A 22,448-nucleotide genomic window follows, 5' to 3' on the forward strand; every position below is an offset into this window, starting at 1 on the left:
CACATCTGCGCAACAAGATCTGTGAACAGACGCCATCATTGATTAAAAGCAGATGTCCGTCCTGAGGCTACCGTCACAGAGTAAGAGACTACATACGATCCTTAGTCCCAGATTGTGGCACGTGTCAAACTCGGACAAGCACGTAGATCACTTTTTTCTTAGTCAGCACTCTAGAGAAGATGAATGTAGTTTATAGTTTAGTTTGCTTGACTGCTGCTGGTGTGGCACAGATAGTACTTATACGCCCAGCGTATAATATTGGGTTGTTTTTTTTCTTCTTCACTTTCACGACTGAGCAAAATACAGATGGTACACATTATCCCTGGGTGTGATATAGTGTGCAATTTGGACGGTAGGGTAAAATTCGGAATGTGGTGAATAAGATGTTGTTTGTGTCTGGCCAGGGACGACCGATAATGGTCAGGTTGTCACTTCTTCTCTGCACAAATTGTTGCTATTTGTGTCCCCGAGCTGATACTGAAGGACTATTTAGCTCACTTAGCTCTCTTTTTTCTGCAGTTTTTTCTGTTCTATTTTAATTTAAGGCTTTCAATGTATGCATTGTTTATGTTGAGGTGCTGTTAAATTTTGCAGTTGTACTTTATGTTGAAATGTTATGCCCTGTTACTAAGTTTATGCGTCTATGAAATAGTAACCATTTTTTCCCACAATCCAGTACTACATATTTGCTATTCTGCTGCTAAAAAGTGACTCGTATTGTTCTGAACTAACCATGGCACTTTCTTACAGGTTATTATTTGATTGCATTGCCTTTGTCTACTCTTAAGTGTTTTTATGTGATGCATCGTTTTCCTGAACAGAGCCAATAACTAGTCATTGCTGCCGGCACAAACCATGTATACAATTTTACAACAATCAGAGTAGCATTAGGAATTATTTATACTAGAGAAAGTCAAATGTTTGAAAACTCTTTTAAAAAATGTCCTAATTCACCATGAAGTCACCGCTTGACCACATGCAAACTAGATTCCCCACAAAGGCTAGAAAGCTAGAGAAACACTGACGCGAGTGGCATGCACATACCAAGGCATACTCATTCCGCTGGCCTGAGGGGAGAACATTCAACACCAACATATTAGAATACAGAAGAATAAACATGCAGGCTAGGCCTGAACTGTGAACTCCACTCTGTTCGCAGAGTTTTTCGTGCTCCCCAGTGGTAAGTTGGAAAGCACAAGTGAGGAAAATCCAAAACTAGACTGCTTCCCAGTAAGATTTTGTAATGCGTCCGGTTACGGATGGTTGCTACCGCTCGTGATGAGAAAACTTTTGTTCTCTTTGAGGAAGCTGCTGCTTAACTGAACCTTCTACTCGAGTGGCAGAAAGAAGCAGCGCCATCTTACGCTGCATGTGATGCCAATTTCAATGATTTTACAGCACAGGACAAACACTTGTGAAATCCCAGGACATCCGAACCCCCACACAGTGCCCTCCTTGGAATGACCAAGAACAGGGTAAGACCGCTCTCAAGAGTGCTGCAGTGGCACAAGCCTGCAAGTGGCACCTGGCTTGAAGAAGACTCAATCGCAGAACCTCAGAAGGTTCCAACACAGTGCTAGCATCAGAGGGTAGAGAGGATGGCAAGCAGCAGATCTCAGAGTGCCACTATTGTTACAGAGGAATCCTCAGGTCCAACTATTGTTGCCTAAAAACATATCACAAGCACAGAGGGATAATCCCGGGAAAGCCCCCACAGAATACGCATCTCCAAATTCAAGCCCAGCGCAACGTAAATGCATCGTACAATCAACCTCAGGGAAATCAGGCAACAGCCACTCCACTGTAGCAAGGGCTGGGTGGTTAGTTGAGCACATGGCAACAGCTGCAGCAAACAGGGAACCCAGCCCAACAAGGACCAGTGCCACAGCTGCCGCCACAGCAGGGAGGTGCGGCTGTCTGGGGAGGCAATACCCTTGCACAATCACAGAATGCAAAAACCCAGTAAGTCCAAAATCACCCCCAAGATGACATATCCCCTTCATACCCTTTCCATATACATTTCCTTACCTACATTTGCGGAACAACTTTAGGGCAGCAGTAAACTATGTTGATCGTGAATCCGTGCTAGCGTTCACCATCCAGGCGCCCCCAGGGGCCTGGGTCTCTCTCTGCTGATGATCCTTCGGGCGGGGTTCGCTGGCCATGCTCCCAGAGGGATAAATTCCGATGAGAGGGTGGGGTGGCCCCCGAATGGTTCATAAAAACTAGCAACCTGGTCCACTAGTCCACATCCAACCTTGGCCGAGATCTGTAGGTCTCAACAACCCCAAGGTTTTCAACGAAAGGAGGGAACCTGCAGTTCCAAAATGAGGCAGATGTTCCAGTGTCAGGAGCCAGGATTTCTACACACCTAGGACAGGGTTGTCCTCAAAACTTCAAAGCAAGCAATTGCATGACACCCAGTCTGTAGAGAAAATCCATCATGGCCATTAGCATTACCCACATCGGGCCGATCATGAGGAGTCCTAAAAGTGTACCCGATTCTTGTCAAAATACAGCAAATAAGCACAATCCCTGTCACTCCCCTGCAGAACCACAGAAGGGCCGCAAACAACTCCCTGGCTAAATCCAGTGTAATAAATTAGAAGAAGCATTACCCAAAAGTATAGGTAAACACACAATAGAACCAGCACAAAGAAGCACAAAGGTAACCTATTAAAATGGAACTTCCCAGAAAAAGGACGTAACCAAATCACCAAACTTCATTAGGGAGAACCTCATTACACGCCACGTGCAGGGGCAAGCGCGTGACAATGGAAACATTGTTGTTACCCACAAAACCGCTAAAAATCATTACACATCCACTTCCTTCACATTGCACAATGCACATGCAGGTCAAAAGGATACTCCACACACCGATAAAATGAAACACACACACACATTTGAAGGAAGCAGCCAGCAAAGTAAAATACTTTCCCCTGTCATAGCGGGGGACCAAAGTACTCACAACATAATCCTAAAGCAACCTAACCTCATTATTCCCTAAACATATTGCCACTTTCTTCCAGTATCCTACTAACAATCTTCACACATAGTGAAGCTACAGAATATACCCCTAAAATGGAGGCACAGGAATTTCCCAAAAACTGTAAAACAATATGTGTTTTTTCCAGGCTAACCTACAACCCACTGCTCTTATCCAAACATGTCAGCAATCGAGCTGCATGTGCACCATAGTTACAGCAGCCCACCACCCCATCAGCCGAAACCCTGAAAAGGACTTCAACGAGGCCCAATTGTTCAGGAACACAGACTGCAAGCTGCCTTTATGTACACTTTTTTACAAACAGGCTCTTTTTTGCACTGCATCAAGCTAAGAGACCCCTTGGTACCCAGACGGCAGACATTTCTCCTCTTGCAAGCATGGGTGCCCTTGTGCCCCTCCGAAGCAGGAAATCTGCCTAGTTTCATGGAGCCTACGTCGGCATTCTTGCAGCGCTTGCGTAGAGACCTCTCCCACTACACTTACTCTTAGACTGAACCAAACACTAGCATTTCTCACACACTACACAGTGCACTCATACACAACACATCGCTTTAGCACATGACCACCGGGGGCACCCAAGCCACGAACAGGTCATGTTATATTTGTTGGCTGATACCCCACGCCATAGGTGCAGATAGGCTTTACTTATCCCAAGAGATAGCCCCCAAAAAAGTAAAATATGTCATCCACCTGTACATATGTAGGATTAGGGCCAAGATACAACCCAATAGAGTAGAACCCGATAGAGCAGTAGTAAACATCACCCGGTATGATACTAACCCCACAGCACTATACCTTTTTACTGAACGTAGCTACATTCAAATGGAGCTAAATAGGTTGCGCAGAAGGGGCACAATAGGGGATGACCCTGTTTGACACCAAGACTTCATAGAAAAGAGGTTCTTAGATGTAACAAAACTACCACATCATTGCAAAATTACATCTGATCTAGCCTTCATCTTTGGCCCCAGGGTGGATTTTAACATATTTGGGGTAGCCTTTCTTAATGACAAATGGGCCCCCGATAAGGAATTCCAGTGCAGGGCTATTCACCTCGAAAACGCTAGAGAAAATGTGTCCCATGGTAGGGGGTCAGCACCAACACAGATACCTCATGCCAGAAAGTCTGGGATACCAAAATAAATAGGTACACATTGTTGGAAGGGAAAGGGCAACCCCCAGTTGTACAGAATCTTACACTCTATTCTTTGTGTTTCAGAGGCAAAGGAACAATATTGCTTGGTACCAATTAAAATTGTGAAGCAATACTGCACATGCCAGACCTGCAATGGAGCAACTCCACATTGATGGATTAAAACTGGCAATGTGAAGAATTTGCCTATGCACTGCTCGTCCCCGGATGGCAGGGCCTCAGCACCCTCATGACCATACACGCTCCAATGCTGGCCATCCTTGGAGAAGATCTATCTCAGTTGTTCTATCTTCTGCTACAGAAGAAAACAACTCTGTTGCATCAGGCTTGAAGAAGAACTGCTGACTATTTTGTCTGGGCTCAGTACAAGGACATTCTGGTAGAATTCAGACTATTTTCTGATACTCAAGTGAACGCAGGAGGTTCCATAACTTTCTTCACTGTGCAAACAAAAGAAACGCTCACTGGTTGAAGACAACAGGTAGGAACTACTGAAGGTGATTAACGACACTGAGCTCGGCCTAAATGCTATCATGGTGATGCAACATCTGTATCTGTTGGACTTGATGACCCTAATGGAGGGTGGAGAGGGTGGAGTGCATGTCGAGATTGGTACTTCCTGTTTTCATGTTTATTCCTGGAAATGATCTCAAAAACTGAACTCTCGCTCTTGCCATCCAAGCACTACATCCTCTACAAGCCTACAAGAAGAAGGAGGGAGGTGCTCCTGGACAGGACTGGATTCATAGTTTTTCCAAGATACACCTGTGGTTGACCAAACTGTGCACGTCATTGATTTCGGTTGTCATTTTCGTACTACTATTATGTGGCCTACTACTAGTGGGAGTTTATTGCTGTAAAAATGCAGACCTCTAATTAGGCAGTATGCAAATAGCTAGAGAAAGGCTAACAGACACAACAGACCCACACCCAACCTCAAGTAATGTGCTTGGAATGACATATGAGAAGAACAATGTAGTTGAAAATTCAACTAGAGGTGGAATGTTAATATCAGTGAATGTGTTGTCAATGTATGCCATAATATATGTGCAAATAATGTCAATACCGGTGAATGCCATATCAATGTATGCTACAATATATGTACACATAACAATGTGAATGCCAGTAATTATTATGTTGAAGTACGTCATGACAAATGCATGCATAATAATGAGAATGTCTGCAAGTGCTGTATAAATGACCACATTGTTATATGTACATGTAATAACGAACTCATATCATTGCTGTCAAATCCACTCGAGATGACCTGCCCATCAACCTCAAGTCCACCAATTGATGTGTCACAGGTGGGGTTACACTTAGCCCGAAGACAAATGCCAAAGAGGGAAACCCAGATTGATCAGACAGATAGGTACATCACAAAAGGTCGGAGGAGATTGGTCCCAATAAAAAACGTTTGGCCAAAGGGCTGCGCAATCCCAAAATACCAAAAAGTCAGATATCACATGTAGTTAGGAACCCTCAGCCAATCAGAACACAGCATGCACACTACATGCAGTGATCACGCACTCTCCACACCAAACATCTGAAAACATACATACTGGCCCACATTAGGTCTCCACAAAAATCGAGAGCCACCTGTGTCCCCTTATCAGATGGTTGAATTTATAGATCATGACTAGATCCAGATATACGTGCTTTAGAAGAGTGTGTGATCGGTTTGTTGTACTTCAAGAACTGTATATGATGTTGGACAAAACTGCTGTACATCGACAGCCTTCAGACATGCCTCTCTTGCTGCTCTCCCAACTGCTGCGTTTAATTAAACCAACTTGTTCCTGGTTTGACAAACGCCTCTTGTCTTTTCATTACTTCAAGGTAAAGTCATATCCAAGCAACAAACTCCTGACACAAACTATATATTAAGCACCCAAAGCTTGGAGGATGGAGGCCTGAACTGTGTACCAATACTTCAGTATTTAATAACCCAGAGAAAAAGGAATGACACCTCCCTTTCAGAAAGCCATTTAAAACTCTATTTCCACAATTTAAAGTCTCCATACACACACCCGCATAAAAGACATTTCTCTACTAATTCAACGCAGCTCTTTCTATCTGACTGCCAGAGACAGACTCGGCTCCTCGTGTGCTAACTCTGCTTTGATGTCCACCAAAGTGCTGCAAATCATCAACTATTATGCAGTATATCAAATTGTATATTAATAGCACCAACCTAAAGATATCACTATTTGCAGCATGTTATGGAGACTGTCAATTGATATAGGCAGCTTGTTTGAGCCTGGAGTTTATTCTGAGATGAAATGTGATATTTGGTTAATGACTTCTTAAATGTAACCGACCTACAAGCAAATCACTTGAGTAAGATTCAAAAGTAAAGTCATGTGTGCCTTGATTTGGGAAACAACATGTTATTCGATGAATGAAGACCATTCTGGGGTGGTGTTATACCCAATCTTAAGTGGAGAAGTGTGGCTCAATGGTTAAAGCGGCAAACCCTGATGAAGAGGTCTGGCCCGGGACATGGGTTCAATTCCCGCCTTCAATTTCCCCCGGACCTGACAATTCTCGCCTCATGCCTATTCTAATCATGGGTCCCACTCTGCAACTCCGGGCAATAGCTTGCTTAATCTCCACAACGGCCCCAACAACGCTAGGATGCCTGGCTTCACCTTGGGGGTGCCCAGGAGTGGGCACTTCACAGGGAAAAGCCAGGAAGGGTTCCACAGCGGTATGCGTGCAAGCGCCTTGAGACCTCCCTGGGGGTGATACGTGCGCTATACAAATACAAAATTACATTACATTACAATGACTCTGCATCTTGATATATTCTGCGCCTCAGAGAATTTTCATCGTGATTAAAGAAAGGTGGAGCTCTGCACCATACTGTACTCATGGCTCTCTTAATGGCACCTACATGCTCTTCTCACTTTAGGTCATCATAGCATTCTATGAATCTTGATATTGAGTAAGACTTCCGGCCAAACTGACTCGCTCAATACTTTCTCCAAGTTATGCTTAGAAACTTAAAATAATAACATTTCAACACAATCCATCAACTGCCTCACAAAGGCTTCTAGGTGAGTGATATAACCTTGATACGGTGTTATTAACATTGTCTCTTTAGTTAAATCAATGTTTCCTGTATAAGCAAACATACTACTTGCTCACAATATACTTTTACACATTAAAAGATAGCATTCTGCCTCCTCTCGTCTCACAGTAGCTCTTTTAGCATTGCCTTATTTAAACATGTTCTTGATTACTCACCCGGAAATGGTTCTCTCTGATGGACCCTTTTGCCACATACATTCGACTGTTGTCAGCAATCAGATGATCATAGAACGGCTCCTCCAAGGGGAAACTGTCAATGAGGTCGCATCCAATGTAGAGATTGTAACTATCTGGCGTCACTTGTATGGTTATATTTTTCCATTGAGAGTCGGCGATATCCACATCCTCCAAAGATATCATATTTTGGGAGCCATCTATCCAATATATAAGGTCCATGGTGTTGGCTCTTCCATTGGAAACAAGCTCAAACTGCCTCTGGGTGAGCTCCGGGCCCTCCAAAGCCACAATAGTACCCCTGGATTTCCTGTCCTGCTTCACACAGGCTGTAAGTATGAACCCTTCATTCTGGTGCATCAGATAAATAATCCTTTTGAGTGCCTCTTTCTTTACAGGGGGTATGTGATCAAAGCGAACGAAACGGTATGCTGGGGAGTTGAGGTCTTGGCCTCGAAATAGTTTCGCTCCTACAGTCTTCCTGTTTATGTTACTGACTTCGAATAAGTCGAAGGTAGTCTCATCTTCTTTTTCGCCATCTGGAATGGTAGGAAAATAGAAACTTTAAAAAGAAGAAAGACAAGTGCAAATGATTCTTTAAAGGATACTTGCTGATCCACATGGGCAAGTAGGTGGGAGGCAATTGACGTGAGAAAACATGATAGTGCAGTAGAAGACCTGATATATGTATCTCTCATATTGCAACACAAGGCTTAAATGTGGGGCCCGTGATGTTACACTATAGAGTGTGATTGCAATTTCGAACAATTAGGGAAACATGCTTTCAGATTCAAAAATGTAAATACATTCTCATTAATACAAACTTTAAATAGTGTTAAATAACGCTTAATTAAGGCGACCTAGGAGGCGAGGAAGTTTGCCATCCTCTTTAATGGGAAACTATGTTCTCTTCCTATCAACCGGTGCACTCTGTTACACCGTGATGAATGCTAGAAAAGAATACGTGTGTTTATCGTTTCATTATGGTGGTGTTTTGTATCACCTGCATTATTATGACGGGGACATAGTAGTATCCGAGGAATAGAAAAGGTGCCACTGACAAAAGCATGATTGGTTTTTAACGCCATGAAATATATGGGTATATGTTCGATGGTTAAATAAAGCGCTGAATGTCACCCTGTGATTACTTACTAACGCTATGACTGTCGTATGTACTATGTAAGGATGGGGGGGGGGGGCTTGTGCTAAATCCGTAAAAGGATTGCCCCAGACGCTGGCCCAGAGTGTGTGGATTTGAGTCATGTGAGAAACGGACAAATCCGATTTCGAGACTTTCCTGAAGTGGGTGTAATTTGGTTCTGCCCTCTTGCAAACGTGTGATCTTTTAATTACTGTTTCAAGCAACGAATGTTTGCCTTTTCTCTTGCTGGTTCCAGGGCCGTCACACTCAGACACCCATCCTTTCTCCCACGAAATTAGAATAGATGTGCGTTCGGCAAGGCAAATAAAGAATAGTGGGTGGGGAAATATATATGGCGATAAAGGGTTCCAAAAGGGGACAGCGCAGACCAACCTGTGGCTGTGTTGAGAATTACAGCAGTGGCGCACAATGCCCTAGGGTGCATGTGTTGGACGGTTCGGATGACCTAAAAACGCGCCCACACTTTTCCTCTGGGCGCCTTTTTTTAGGAGGTCGAAATTGCTGCCATCAAAAGGGCGCGTTTGCTTCATTTTATGAATGGCCATCATGCCTTCTCACATTGGCAATAATCCTAGCCTGTGATCTGATGGGCACGGCTTGAACCACCGCCTTGGCACAATGCGTTTCATTGCATTCTTCTTCCAGGAACACGCACCATCACGCCAGGCTTTACATAACAAGGACACATGCATGAAACGCAGTTTTGCTTCATTTCAACAATCGAATGATGATTTTCAATCGAAAATTAGTTGCCTTATGTATTTGGGTGATCTTAATATCTTTTTCTACAAATGCGGTCAAAGTGACATGCATATCTTAGGGATGTATGACGTTACAACGCATGCTTTTACCACGCATGCCGTTACAACGCAGTTTTTACAACGCATACCATTACAACGCATAGTGCTTTGGGGTGCTGGATAGTGAATAGTTTAATTTACTATTCCAACTCCAGTCCCCTTGGATAGTAGGGAAGGTGTTGGATAGTAAATTAAATCTATTCCCTATCCTAGAGCGCCCCCCAGCACAATGCGTTGTAATGTTTTGCGCTGTAATGGTTGCATCGTAATGGTAGTGCGTTGTAAAAGTTTTGTTGTAAAGGCTGTTCACCATATCTTTGATATGTCACAAACTGTTTTGCTGCTCCCTTAAAATTAGAAATGTCTTAAACGGTAGTCAGGGTCTGACTAGCCCATGAGCAGGGCCACTTGAATTATGCAATAAGGGAGCACCGAAGTAATCGACACGGAAGACTAAATGAAGCAGCAAAAGAAGGCAAATCATGTGACAAAACGATGCATATTTTTGATGCTATCACTTTTTGTTAGTTTTTCTGGTAATACTGTCTGGGCCATGGGTACTCACAAACATTTTCCCAGGGGCTAAAATGTGTTGTCTGTGATGTGACCGAGGGCCTTATTGATGCCAGTAGGATGGTGGTCAGGAGCAGGGTGCTCTGAGGGGATGGTGCCAGTAAGGTGGGAGTAGGGGAAGCAAAGCATACACAGCTTGTGATTAAATTGCACAATGTGAAACCAGAAAACCTGTGATGAATCTCTCTTTCCCCACTTTACCAAATTGTGTGATCCTAGGCAAAAGTTTTTTTTTTAGTTACCTCCTTTTTCTTCATTATAACTTATAAAAGGAAGTCGAAATACATGACTTTAGGATGTGTATTGTTCAAAGCCGTCTCCTGTGTTTGATTTAATAAACTATAATGTTGTTCATGTATAATACTAATCCGGTCTAAACACATTGATGTCAGGGTGGGAGGAAGAATGAATGTTAATACATTTGTGTTTGAAAAGTATCACTTTTGAAAGAAAATACTTCTCAATGCACTGATTTAATGTGATGTACTAAGGTGAAACAGTTTTACGTGTTAATGAAATATGCTTTTTGAATTTTGAAGAGACCTTATCATATTTTTACACTTTTACTGCAAAGTCTTTAAAAATAAAGATGTTTCTAAAATTAAGTGGTGGAGAATAGCCTTACTTCCTTTCTTTAACTTCAATTAACCTTTAAATAAAGTCTTACATGTTATTTTAACTTATTTCTCAAACAGAAAACAGGAGCCCAATGCTGCTGTTGACCAGGGTGCGGCATGTAAAGGTCAAGAGGGCCACATCCCCCACCCGCCTTACTTTGAGAATAACTGCTCTGTGTTGAGATTATTTGGCAAATGCGGCAAAACCATAATTATAGGTAAAAGCCTGGAATTACATATTTGCAGGGCCCTCCCCAGAGGGAAATCAGGTGGTGTCCTATGGGCTGGTCTGAAAGCACTGTGTGTGGACCGGTCTTTTGGCTGTTTGTGGGCTTGTTTTATGGTCTGCTGGGCAGATTTTTTTGTGTTGGTTTTCCCGATTACGATAATGTTGCCTGCAGCAAATGCAAATCCACGCAGTCTCCTGTACCTTGCAAAATGCATATACCAGCATCTCTTTACAAGTTCATAACTGCCCCAATTTACAAACATGGGGCACTTTTCTTAGCTATCTTATTTACTGGAGGTCCAACTTTTATTTTGTTTCCCAGGCCTATTTTCTGTCCCAAACCAACACTACTGAAAAGTCACACAATTGTAAAACTATCGCTTTCTTAAAACAGGACTGTGTCGCCGAGTTGGTTAGGATGTGGGAGACGATGTGGCCTTAGGGCCTGAACTGCCGACTTTGGAACTGATCATGTTCGATTCTCGGTGTCAGCTCACCATATTGTGATTCTGGGCAAATTACGTACTCTCCTGTAGCGAAAATTAAAAAAAAAAAGTAACCGGTGCTCATGTGAAGAGCTCCAGCTCCTGCTCCATTAAACTGCAAAAAAAAATATGTTTTCCATTTATGGATGTTTTGACAGTCGATATGCAGCCACGGTGGTATTCTGCACTGTAAAGCCGCCCAGACAACATCTGGGTTTGATTAGTAAATGCCATTAGGCTAGGCTGCAAAATATGTGAGTTATGGTTTGCGTTAACTAAGCCCTGACCCCATTCTGCTGTCTCAGCAGCAAGTGTGCTGTGTGTCGCTGGCCTCTAGAGTGTGCAGACTATTGGAAATAACAGGCGCTGTTTTGGGAATTACCTTGAGCGTGCGAAGAAACCAATAGACTCAGGAAAACAGGCAGCCAAACCAGACAGCTCCTCTGTAGCATAACTCCTGTACATAAAACAAACACAGCATTAGTCACACAAAGAATCACCATTGGAGAGCGAGAACAGATTACAATGCTGAAATTAAAGCCAGGAACGCTCTCGGTTTGGGACTGGAAGCTGCACATCTGCCGAACACAATGCCAGCTGTGTAAATAATACCCCCCCCCCCCCCCGAGCTGCACATAGCACCCCACTACCCCTTGAGCCTTTTAAATCACGTTTGCGCCGCACAAGACCTGCTTCCGTGGCCGCTTCAATCCGGTCTACTCGCATAAACAGGGTAATTGTAAAGTTTTGAAAAATCACAAATTCGTTTGTAGGTCGCACATGAATTGTGAGAGAAACGTTGACTTCCACGCAGGTTACAAATAGTAGATAGAATGTGGCAGACTAGCGGTCCGGGACCGGCAGAGTGCAGTGTACCCAGGCTCCTCTCGCCCCGAGAGCTCCCCTGACCGCCTGCGGGGCGGGCGCACGTCTGCCTGTGTGAGGAATGAATGCAGCAGACACAATGAGCTCCGGCGTTCAAAGGCAGAGCATCCCGCTGGAAACAAGTCCGTGCTGGAAATGTTTGTCTGGCCGCAGATTCCGGCATCGGATCGGGTCACACAGAGCAAGACAAAGACCCTGACCTGAATCGACGCCACACCGACCCTCCCTGAAGGTACCCCTTCACACCACTCTGCTTTAGGGTGACCAACTGGCATTGGTGCAAATTCAGGACGGTGAGTGTAAAAATTCAGGACAAAGGGTCAAAATTCAGGACACAAATTCAGGACAGGAGGTCAAAATTCAGGACAAAACTTCAGGACAATAGGTAAGTTTTACAGACACATCAGAGGTCGCGCAATAGTATATAATTAAGCCCAGCCATTTCCAAACATATTCAACCATTTCCATCTATCATTTAACTCATCCATCCCTTCATCCATCCCTTCATCCATCCTTTCACTCATCCATCCATTATCCATCCATCCACCCTTTCACCCTATCCATCTGTACACTTATCCATCCACTCTTCATCCCATCCATCCATTCACTCATCCATCCAGCCATTTACCCTTTCACCAATCCAGCCATCCTTTCACTTAAAATCCTTCCACCCATCCACTCTTTTAGTCATCCATCCATCCTCCCTTTCTCTCTCCATCGACCCTTTCACTTAGCCATCCTTCCTTCCATCCATCCACCCACTCATCCACTCATGAATCCATCCATTGACCCTATCACTCATCCATCTATCAGTTCACTCCTTCACACATCTATTCATCCTTTTGTCCATCTACCCTCCCTTTCACTCACTCATCTATCCTTACATCCACCCTTTCACTCATACGTACATTCATTCACTCTTGCACTTATCAATCCATCAACCCATCCATCATTTCACTCATCCACCCACCCACCCATCATCCACCCAACCATTCACCCACCCACCCACCCACCATCCAATCCACTCATCCATCCTTTCACCCACCCACCATCCACCCACCCACTCATAAAGTAAAAAAGTAAAGTCCACATTTGTAAAGCGCACAATCACCCGTAAGGGTCTCTAGGCGCTGGGGGGCCGTCGGGAAGATTAAGCGAGCTATTGCCCAGAGTCACATGGTGCTGGGCTGACCTGCCGCCGGAGCCGGGGATCGAACCGTGGTCCCCAGATTCCAGCGTCAGTCGCCCTGGCCATCTTTTCACCCACCCACTCATCATCCATCCATCCTTTCACCCACTCTCCACCCATATATCCTTTCACCCACCCACTCTCCATCCATCCATCCTTTCACCCACCCACTCTCCATCCATCCTTTCACCCACCCACTCATCATCCATCCATCCATCCATCCATCCACCCACCCACTCTCCATCCATCCATCCTTTCACCCACCCACCCACTCACCATCCATCCATCCATCCTTCCCCTCATCATCCATCCACCCACCCATCCTTCCTTCTACCCACCCACTCATTATCCATCCATCCATCCTTCCTTCCTTCCCCTCATCATCCATCCATCCCTCCCCTCATCATCCATCCATCCTTTCATCCATCCCCTCATCATCCATCCATCCCCTCATCATCCATCCATCCTTCCCCTCATCCATCCATCCTTCCCCTCATCCATCCATCCATCCTTCCCCTCATCCATCCATCCTTCCCCTCATCCATCCATCCTTCCCCTCATCCATCCATCCATCCTTCCCCTAATCCATCCATCCATCCTTCCCCTCATCCATCCATCCATCCTTCCCCTCATCCATCCTTCCACTCATCCATCCTTCCCCTCATCCATCCTTCCCCTCATCCATCCATCCTTCCCCTCATCCATCCTTCCCCTCATCCATCCATCCCCTCATCCATCCCCTCATCCATCCTTCCCCTCATCCATCCATCCTTCCCCTCATCCATCCTTCCCCTCATCCATCCATCCTTCCCCTCGTCCATCCATCCTTCTCCTCATCCATCCATCCTTCCCATCCATTTATCCTTCCCCTTGTCCATTTATCCTTCCCCTCATCCATTTATCCTTCCCCTCATCCCTTTATCCTTCCCCTCCATCCATCCTTCCCCTCCATCCATCCTTCCCCTCATCCATCCATCCTTCCCCCTCCTCCATCCATCCTTCCCCTCATCCATCCACCCTTCCCCTCATCCATCCATCCTTCCACTCATCCACTCATCCATCCATCCTTCCACTCATCCATCCATCCTTCCACTCATCCATCCTTCCACTCATCCATCCATCCTTCCACTCATCCATCCATCCTTCCACTCATCCATCTATCATTCCACTCATCCATCCATCTTTCCACTCATCCATCCATCCTTACAGTCACCCATCCATCTTTCCCCTCATCTATCTTTCCCCTCATCTATCATCCAGCTACCCTTCCACCCATACATCCAGCTATTTACATTTTATCTCATCCATCCTTCCTCTCACTCGTCAATCCATCCATCCTCTCTCATTATCCATTTATTCAATCTTTCATTCATGCATTCTCCCTTTCGCTAATTCATCCAGCCATCCACCCATCCCTTCACTTACTTACTCGCCCACCTTTCCATATTAATTTGAGCTGAGCCCTTTTGAGAAGAGGCCCATCAAGAACTTCACCCTCGCTGCAGGGGCCGTTCCAGGACTGGGACAGAAGCCACCCAGGGCAGAGACAGGATCCACCACAGGGGGGTGACAGGAGCTATCACAGGCAGGGGGGACAGGAACTATCACAGGAGGGGTACAGGAGCCAACACTGGGGCGGGACAGGAACTACCACAGGAGGGGGACAGGAGCCAACACTGGGGCGGGACAGGAGCCATCACTGGGGCGGGACAGGAGCCATCACTGGGGCGGGACAGGAGCCATCACTGGGGCGGGGCAGGAGCTATCACTGGGGCGGGGCAGGAGCCATCACTGGGGCTGGACAGGAGCCATCACTGGGGCGGGACAGGAGCTATCACAGGAGGGGGAACAGGATCCACCAGGGTGGGCATGCCGTATTCTAGTATCATCTTGGCCTCTTCCAGGGTGGGGGATGGCTCCTCACCTCCTCCTGGACAAGACAACGAGAAGACAGCCTCTTTGCAAAATGTTAGTTTTGCCATCCCCACTGTGATGTACAGTACTTACAGGAGATGCTCCAAGAAAAGTGATTTAACTGATTGCCCTCCATACTTTGTTAATCAGTGTGGGTGCGATTGTGCCATTTCTTAATTGTATTACATTAAGACTGCATGTTAGAAGAACTGAGGTTTGTTTACAATTTAGTGACAGCATTTAAGCTCTGTGAAGAGAACCAGTGCTGCACAGTGTAATCAGGGCCGGTTCTAGGATGTTTGGGGCCCTGGGCAGAAATGGAATGTGTGAAGCCCTCCTAAATCACAGAGACATGGCGCATTCAGGGCTGTTTGCATCTGAATGGATGCCCCTGCTCCTGAAGCTGCCGCCCCTCCCTCTGTCACCTTCAAGCACCTCTTAACAGCTCATCAAGGGCTGGAGGTGTGAGGGTTGCCATCCCGCTGTGCGTCTCCAATGCTGCTGAGTATCTGAGCTTTTCATCAGAGTCAAGAAGGGAGGAGGGTGGAAGCTGTGCCAGCTTTAGGGTAGTGCGACCGGTGCCCGGGGTTAAAATTACGGACAAATGGCGTCCGTTAAAGAATCCTTCACGGACAACGGACAGACGGCTGAAATTACGGACTGTCCGTGAAATTTACGGACGGTTGGTCACCCTACTCTGCTTGCGAGCAAACGTTTGGCACAAGTGAGCCGTGCATTAATGCCAAGCAGACATACACCACACACCCTCCATCATGTCGCATTCATGCCATGCTGAGGCTGATGCCAAAGATGTTTGTGAGGTGCTGAGGTACTTTATGTCTCTTGAATGCATTGTCCGCATTTACACCATACGGAAGTACTCACGCCTTTTGAATAGAAGGCAGTAGTGCTCTGCCAAGATACCTCATGCTTTTTGAGTCTAAGGCAATCTGTCGACACCTCCTCATGCCTCTTCAGCCCAACTACATTCATGCCACCCTAAAACATCCGTTGTCCCTAGTGCCTAAGGAATGAATCCCACGCTCAGGCCACTTGAGGCTGGAGCACTCATGGGCACTGAGGCACTTCATACCCTCCGAGTCTAAGGAAGGCATGCACAACACACTGAACTTCCTCTGTTCCTTGAGTAGACCGCCATCATGCCATACTAAGGTAGCACATGTTCGTTGAGTGTGGGCTTTCCTACCACTCTAAGCTACCACATGTCGCTTGAGCCAGATGCATTTACCCCATGCCATGGTCCCTCATACTTGTTGAGAATAATAATAATAATCCACATTTGTAAAGTGCACAATCACCAGTAAGGGTCTCTAGGCGCTGGGGGCCGTCGGGAAGATTAAGCAAGCTATTGCCCAGAGTCACATGGTGCTGAGCTAATCTGCCGCCGGTGCCGGGGATCAAACCGTGATCCCCAGATTCCGGAGTCAGTCGCCCTTGCCGCGGCGCCACACCTCTTCCTTATATAGAATAAGGGCCTGATTATGAACACAGCGGTCCGAAGACCGCTGTACTTGCTGTGTATATCTAACCACCACCTCCTCGGTGGTCCAACTGCCCGATTATGACCATGGCGGTCGGACTGCCACAAGACTGGGGCCACTGCCAGATCCCACTGCAGTGGTGGTGGGGGAGGCGACTGGTATGGTAGGCAGATGCGATTCCGGCACCGCTGTATCAATCATGACCTGCCTTTCTGCCGACCTTTTTATGGCGGACCCCATCCTGAAAAGAATGGTGGAAAGGCAGAGATGTGGTCCCAAACAGGGCCCGTCCGATTTTGCCCATTGGGCAAAGTCATGGGTACACATGTTGTGTCCCCCTCTTACTGCACTGTTGCGTATGCAATGTGTGCCATGCATGACATGGTGTATGGTACACAGTGCACAATATGTGCAAGTGGTGCTTAAGGCTGTCTATGAGCCAAAATATGTTGCTGCCATGGCACAGGCAACACAACACCACCAGCCTGGAGGTGTAATCGTAATACGGCAGTCGGGACGCAGCTGGCTTGGTGGCATTCTACTGACTGCCACAACGGTGGTCATGCGGTCGGACAGTCAAACTCATAATTAGGCCCTAAGAGTTTGGTTACATATGCACAACAAGACTCCCCTAGCCATGCGTTTACACCATAACCAAAACAATCTAACATGCTCTGGACCAATGGAACAGCCAGAAAATTAAATATCTCCCTTTTTAAATAACATGGCAGTGAACAAGCAACCAAAGTGAAGGTTCCCAATCATTTCTATGAAGGTCTATGGCAATTGTTCCACAGGGGAAAAATGGTTCAAATGATGCATGTAAAGCACTATTTTAAAATAATTTTTTCAAACAGCCTTTTTTTATTATATTTTTCTTTTCTTCTTTCCATCTTTTTCACTTTCATTTTTCACCCCTTTATTTTCTATCTTTCATTCATTCTTTCATTTCTTTATATCATTCTTTCTTTCCTCTTTCACATATCCTTCCAAAACTGTTTTTCTTTCTCACCATTCTTCTTTCATTCTGCCTCACCGTCTTGCTATCTTTCTGCCCATCTTTATATTCTAATTTCATTTTCTTTCCTTCCTTCCACCTTTCTCCAGTTCCACTCATTCTTCATTAATTTGTCTTCCTTTATTATCGTTTTCCTATCAATCTTCCTCCCCTTCTATTCACTATTCTGTCCCTTCTAAAATTCTTTCTACATTTCTCTGCTTCTTATAATCCTTCCATTGCCGTTCCTTCCTGCCCTTTTCCTTCATCTCTAATTTATTATTTCCATATTTGTTTTCTGTTATTTAATTCTGTTTTTAAGCGTTTTGCCTTCTTTCCCTTCTTCCAGATTTAGTTTTTTTTATTTCTTTGTTCCTTCTTTTCACTGTAACCACCCTTCTCTACATACTTGATTAATTTCAACCTTATTTCTCTTCTCACTTCCCATCTGTCTTTCCCATTCTCCGTCTCTCTTCCTTTCTTTTTCCTTCTTTTAATTCCTCTTTAGTCCTTTCTTACTTCTTTCAATGCTGCTTCCTTTTATTCTAATCAATTGTTTACTTTATTACAATGTTATGTCCTGTATTCTTTTTCATTTTCTCACTCCATTAATGTGAGGTAACATATATATCAATATGTTTGCATCAGCCAAATAAGTGAATCAATCCCAAATTCTCCTCCACACTATCTCAGACCCACTGAGCTAACTAGGTCTGTCTCTGACCAAACTGCTTGCTCTGAGCTCCTAAAATCAATTCTCCTTCACAAATCTATTCAAGACTGACCCCAAGACCTTTATTGCCCTCTTTGACATGTTCTGGGTTAACAGCTGTGAAAAGCCTCTGAATCTTGCAGGTTTGCCTAAACTTGCTTTCTGTTCCCCTGTGCCCTTATATTGCTCTATGTCCTGTGCCTGCATGATACTTCTATTTGTATATGTACAACCGTATTTGGCCTTGTCCACATCTAAGGATTTTACTGATGACTACACTTTCTGCCCTATATATTCTCCCCTGAATATCTATGTTGTGCAGAAGAAGTTTGTTCCAAGATGTGACACTGCCTCTGCCTTGGCATGCCAATAAACGGACAAAGGCGCAAGAACATTTCCTGTGTTTTGTGGCAGCTGGGGTCTGTTTGCTTTGCGTCGCTCTTTTATTACCCAACAATTAGCCTCTAACTTTTTTCTTTACCATTTTCATCATTCTCTCAAGTGTTTGGGCCCAAGGTACTCCTTTGCTCCACGTTACTGTTCTGTCAAGTTCGCATGTATTAGCTTCTATCATGTGGCCTGGGGGTCACAGATCAAAGAAAGAGGAAGTGATTCTACCCCCCCCCCCAAAAAAACTGATATAGCAGGTGCTTCACTACGCCCTTGGTGTGGACTGCCCATGTAGACCCTTGACTCGCTACCACACTAGGTGCATGCGAGCACCCACATGTGTTCGTGGCAAGTACAGTGCTGAGGAGTCTGAGCACTCAGCAGAAACACCAACCTGCGTAGAGCTGACAACAACTAGCAGCCGGGATCAAAGTGGATGATGCAACGGCGGAACAACGTTCCCAAGTTGTATTAATTTGATCAAAACAGTCGCCAACCTTCTTATTTAAACACCATCCATTCCTGAACTGTTGAGTTGCCGCAGTCAGAAAGGGAAGAAGGGACTCCTCCAGGATAAATCGAAAGAAAGGAGAGGCAGATAAAGAAGAAAAAAGCCTCCATTCTAGGGTGCCTGTTTCCTGAAAGAAATGTAAATGTGCTTATTACACATCACTCCTTCCCCAGTGCACCGACCAGGGTTCAAATCAGCGAGCATGCGCTTACAACCACAGACAGCAGAAGAGATAACAGTAACCAACCGAGCCGTCCTACCAGAAAAAGGCATTTCCCACAAGTAACTTCAAGTTGAGAGAGAGAGAAACTCTGTTTATTTAGACCGTATTCTTTAAACAATGAGATCGAAATAGAAATGCATCACATCAATATCAAGAACCGTACAAAATTTACAAAATCAGGCTGTTACTCTCCATGCCGCTTCCTATATGTTATACAAATTTAAAAAAGGCATTCTATGGGTAGCACAGACATAAAATCGATAAAAAGAATTTTAAAACAGACAACTGAAGAGATAACAGTAACCAACCGAGCCGTCCTACCAGAAAACTGCATTTCCCACAAGTAATTTCAAGTTGCATTTATTTTTTCCTTTAAGGTGTGTCCATTACATGTTTCATTAAGTTGCCTGTTCATGAAAAGCCAACAAAAAAGTTATAGAATATTGCATTCATTTTAGCCACGTCTGTGACCCCGCCTCCACACTTTCTCACCACGCCCTCATTGTACCCAGGATCACAGCTCCCATAGTTTTCTTTATGCAGTTCGACCTCTGATTCGCAGTCACTGACTCCCCGCCACACTTGGTAGCCAAACTCCAAAGTAGCAACCATTAAACACCAATGGGTTTCCCTTGGCTTAAACTTAAAAAGACACCAGGCAGTTTTCCTAAGCGAGGACAGTTTAATCAAGTAATAACCGCCGATTTGTTGTTCATACCGATTATAATCGACCCTCTCTCGATACCAATTAACACCTCGTCAGTGAAATGTCACATCAGTCGATAACGAGCCTATACATGTAGGAGGATGTTCAGTTATGTAATTAATTCCACTAATAGATGAAGAAATGCATGGCCGGACTGGCCAACCGGCAATCCCCTGGGAGGCTGGTTTTTGACACATGGACCGGCCTCCAGAAGTGGTGCTGAACGTTAAGCGAACCGACGCCCACTTGAAAGGATTGCTCTGGCTCGAGCGCGCGCACGTCGTGGGAGCTGAATTTATCATTTTTGCCAGGGCTGTTTTAGCTTCTTAGTCCGGCTCTGTCTGATGCAATGTCTTTATCCATGTGTCCAGTTCTCCTAAACATTCGCATGTGAGGGCATTATTTCGCCTGCAGTGGTCGCAGGACTGTGCCCTATGAAACTCAAAACGCCCCAAGTAGGAATTTTCCAAAGACATCCTTAAAAGTGGCAAACTTTTTGAAGAAGCTGACGTTTATTCCATCCTCAGTTGGTTTCAAGGAGTTTACCCTCAGTGGGCATACAAAGGGGTTTAATAATAAAACTTCCAAAAAATTGGAACACGGCTGAAAAAAAGAGTGGTCCTTACCTTATATAAAAGATCCGCTGGTGATGTATGTTTGCGTGCGCGCGCGCCACGTGAAATCCCAGCGAAAAGTCAGAGCGTAGCTGATGTGAAGCAGCGCTGCCTGAAACCCTCCCAATCGCAGCCCGCCAGAATCGCTCCGGATGAAGGCAGGGCTTCTAGTGGTTCCCCCCAAGCTGTTTTCCCCTTATATACTCGGGTCTCAGCGCATGCTGTCAATCAGCGCCTGCACGGAAGCGTTTTTTTAAAACTCATTCCTCTGAAGGCATGACACAATGCCTTTCCTGATCTCACAATTTGCACTGGTGTTGCTGAAGTTGATCCCAAAACCTGCCCTTTCACGTCAAAACCGCTTCTTCTCCCTTTTCCACAAGCGAGGGATCATCCCAGGTAGGAGGGGCCAGAGGGAGAAAGAGAACCGCAACGCCTCATTCTCTTCTCGAACCCTCACTCTCTCTGCCTGCATTGCTCGTGTTTCCCTCTAGTCTTTTGTCTAGATCATTACCATCTGCCCCTTTGAGAAGCTGGGTCCGTCTGTTTTTTTGCTTTCCTTTTCACCCTTTTCTTTTCTGTCATTCCGTATTTTCTGTTTTCCTCTCTCTACGTTGGCGGTAAAACGATTACAAAGAATACGAAAACAACTATAAAATCCACGCACAAACATATAAGCCCCTTTACACAGACTCATGAACACTTTAACAGCACATATGCATACACACACCTCAATATTTGCACACGCCCCATACATAGACACAGCCACACTTTTTCTCCCATACACACCACTGTTACAAATCGCCCATAACACATGCAACTCTATAGGTTTGCATTTTTTGCATTTATGAAAATAAATACAAAGCTCTGGCGATGACTGTTACCTCATACCTCTCTGTTAACTCCCCTTTCCGGCGCGGTGCCGACACCCCTGTTTTGTTCCTTGCTATTTTTATGTATTTTTATGACACCGAGCTCTTTGTGCGTTTGGCCCACGAAACAATTGGTCAGCTGGCAGCCACTACCGAGTAACGTTCACAGGAGGAGTGTGCGTTTCCTCCAGGTAGAATATAACTCGTAACTACACAATAGTGGATGGTGTTTAAGACACCGCAAAATACATGTTTAAAAAAGAAAGTAGACCATGTATTATTTTTGCATGCTTTTGTAAAACCAGCGAGAGCTCCTAAAGAGGAGTGCCGGGCAGCTAACTGACGTGGATTTTTTTTTTTTTTACTAACAGTTATACTTTTACTTGATTTTTGCCTACTGTAGTTGAAGAAGTCTGGAAATAATTACATGATTTTTTTTTGTTCTACCAGCAAGTCAGCAGCTCTCGGCTCCGGTGTCAGTAGTAAGGGGTTGTATATACCATTTTTACAAACATATCACACATTCCTTGAAAACTTTTTTTCAAGTGTTGCACAGAATACACTCCGCCAGTCTTCTATCAGCCACAGGAAAAAGGAAATACCTCATGTTACAAGAATGATGACTTCCATAAAGAGGGGT

The 22,448-nt window shown here is 45.0% G+C and overlaps 1 protein-coding gene across 1 annotated transcript in view; it reads right to left on the reverse strand.

Annotated features, from left to right (window-relative positions):
* The window catches only part of THBS2 (thrombospondin 2), a 647,479-nt gene extending 626,366 nt beyond the window's left edge, over window positions 1-21,113 (reverse strand). The window contains exons 1-3 of the mRNA XM_078648724.1: window positions 20,949-21,113; window positions 11,676-11,750; window positions 7,410-7,966 (exon numbers count right to left, since the gene is read on the reverse strand). Coding sequence (XP_078504850.1) covers window positions 7,410-7,966; window positions 11,676-11,745 — 627 coding nt within the window. The 5' untranslated portion in view covers window positions 11,746-11,750; window positions 20,949-21,113. The remainder of the gene's footprint in view (window positions 1-7,409; window positions 7,967-11,675; window positions 11,751-20,948) is intronic.
* Window positions 21,114-22,448: the final 1,335 nt, after the last annotated feature.

The sequence above is a fragment of the Lissotriton helveticus genome, chromosome 6 (genome assembly GCF_964261635.1).
Source record: "Lissotriton helveticus chromosome 6, aLisHel1.1, whole genome shotgun sequence".
NCBI lineage: Eukaryota > Metazoa > Chordata > Amphibia > Caudata > Salamandridae > Lissotriton > Lissotriton helveticus.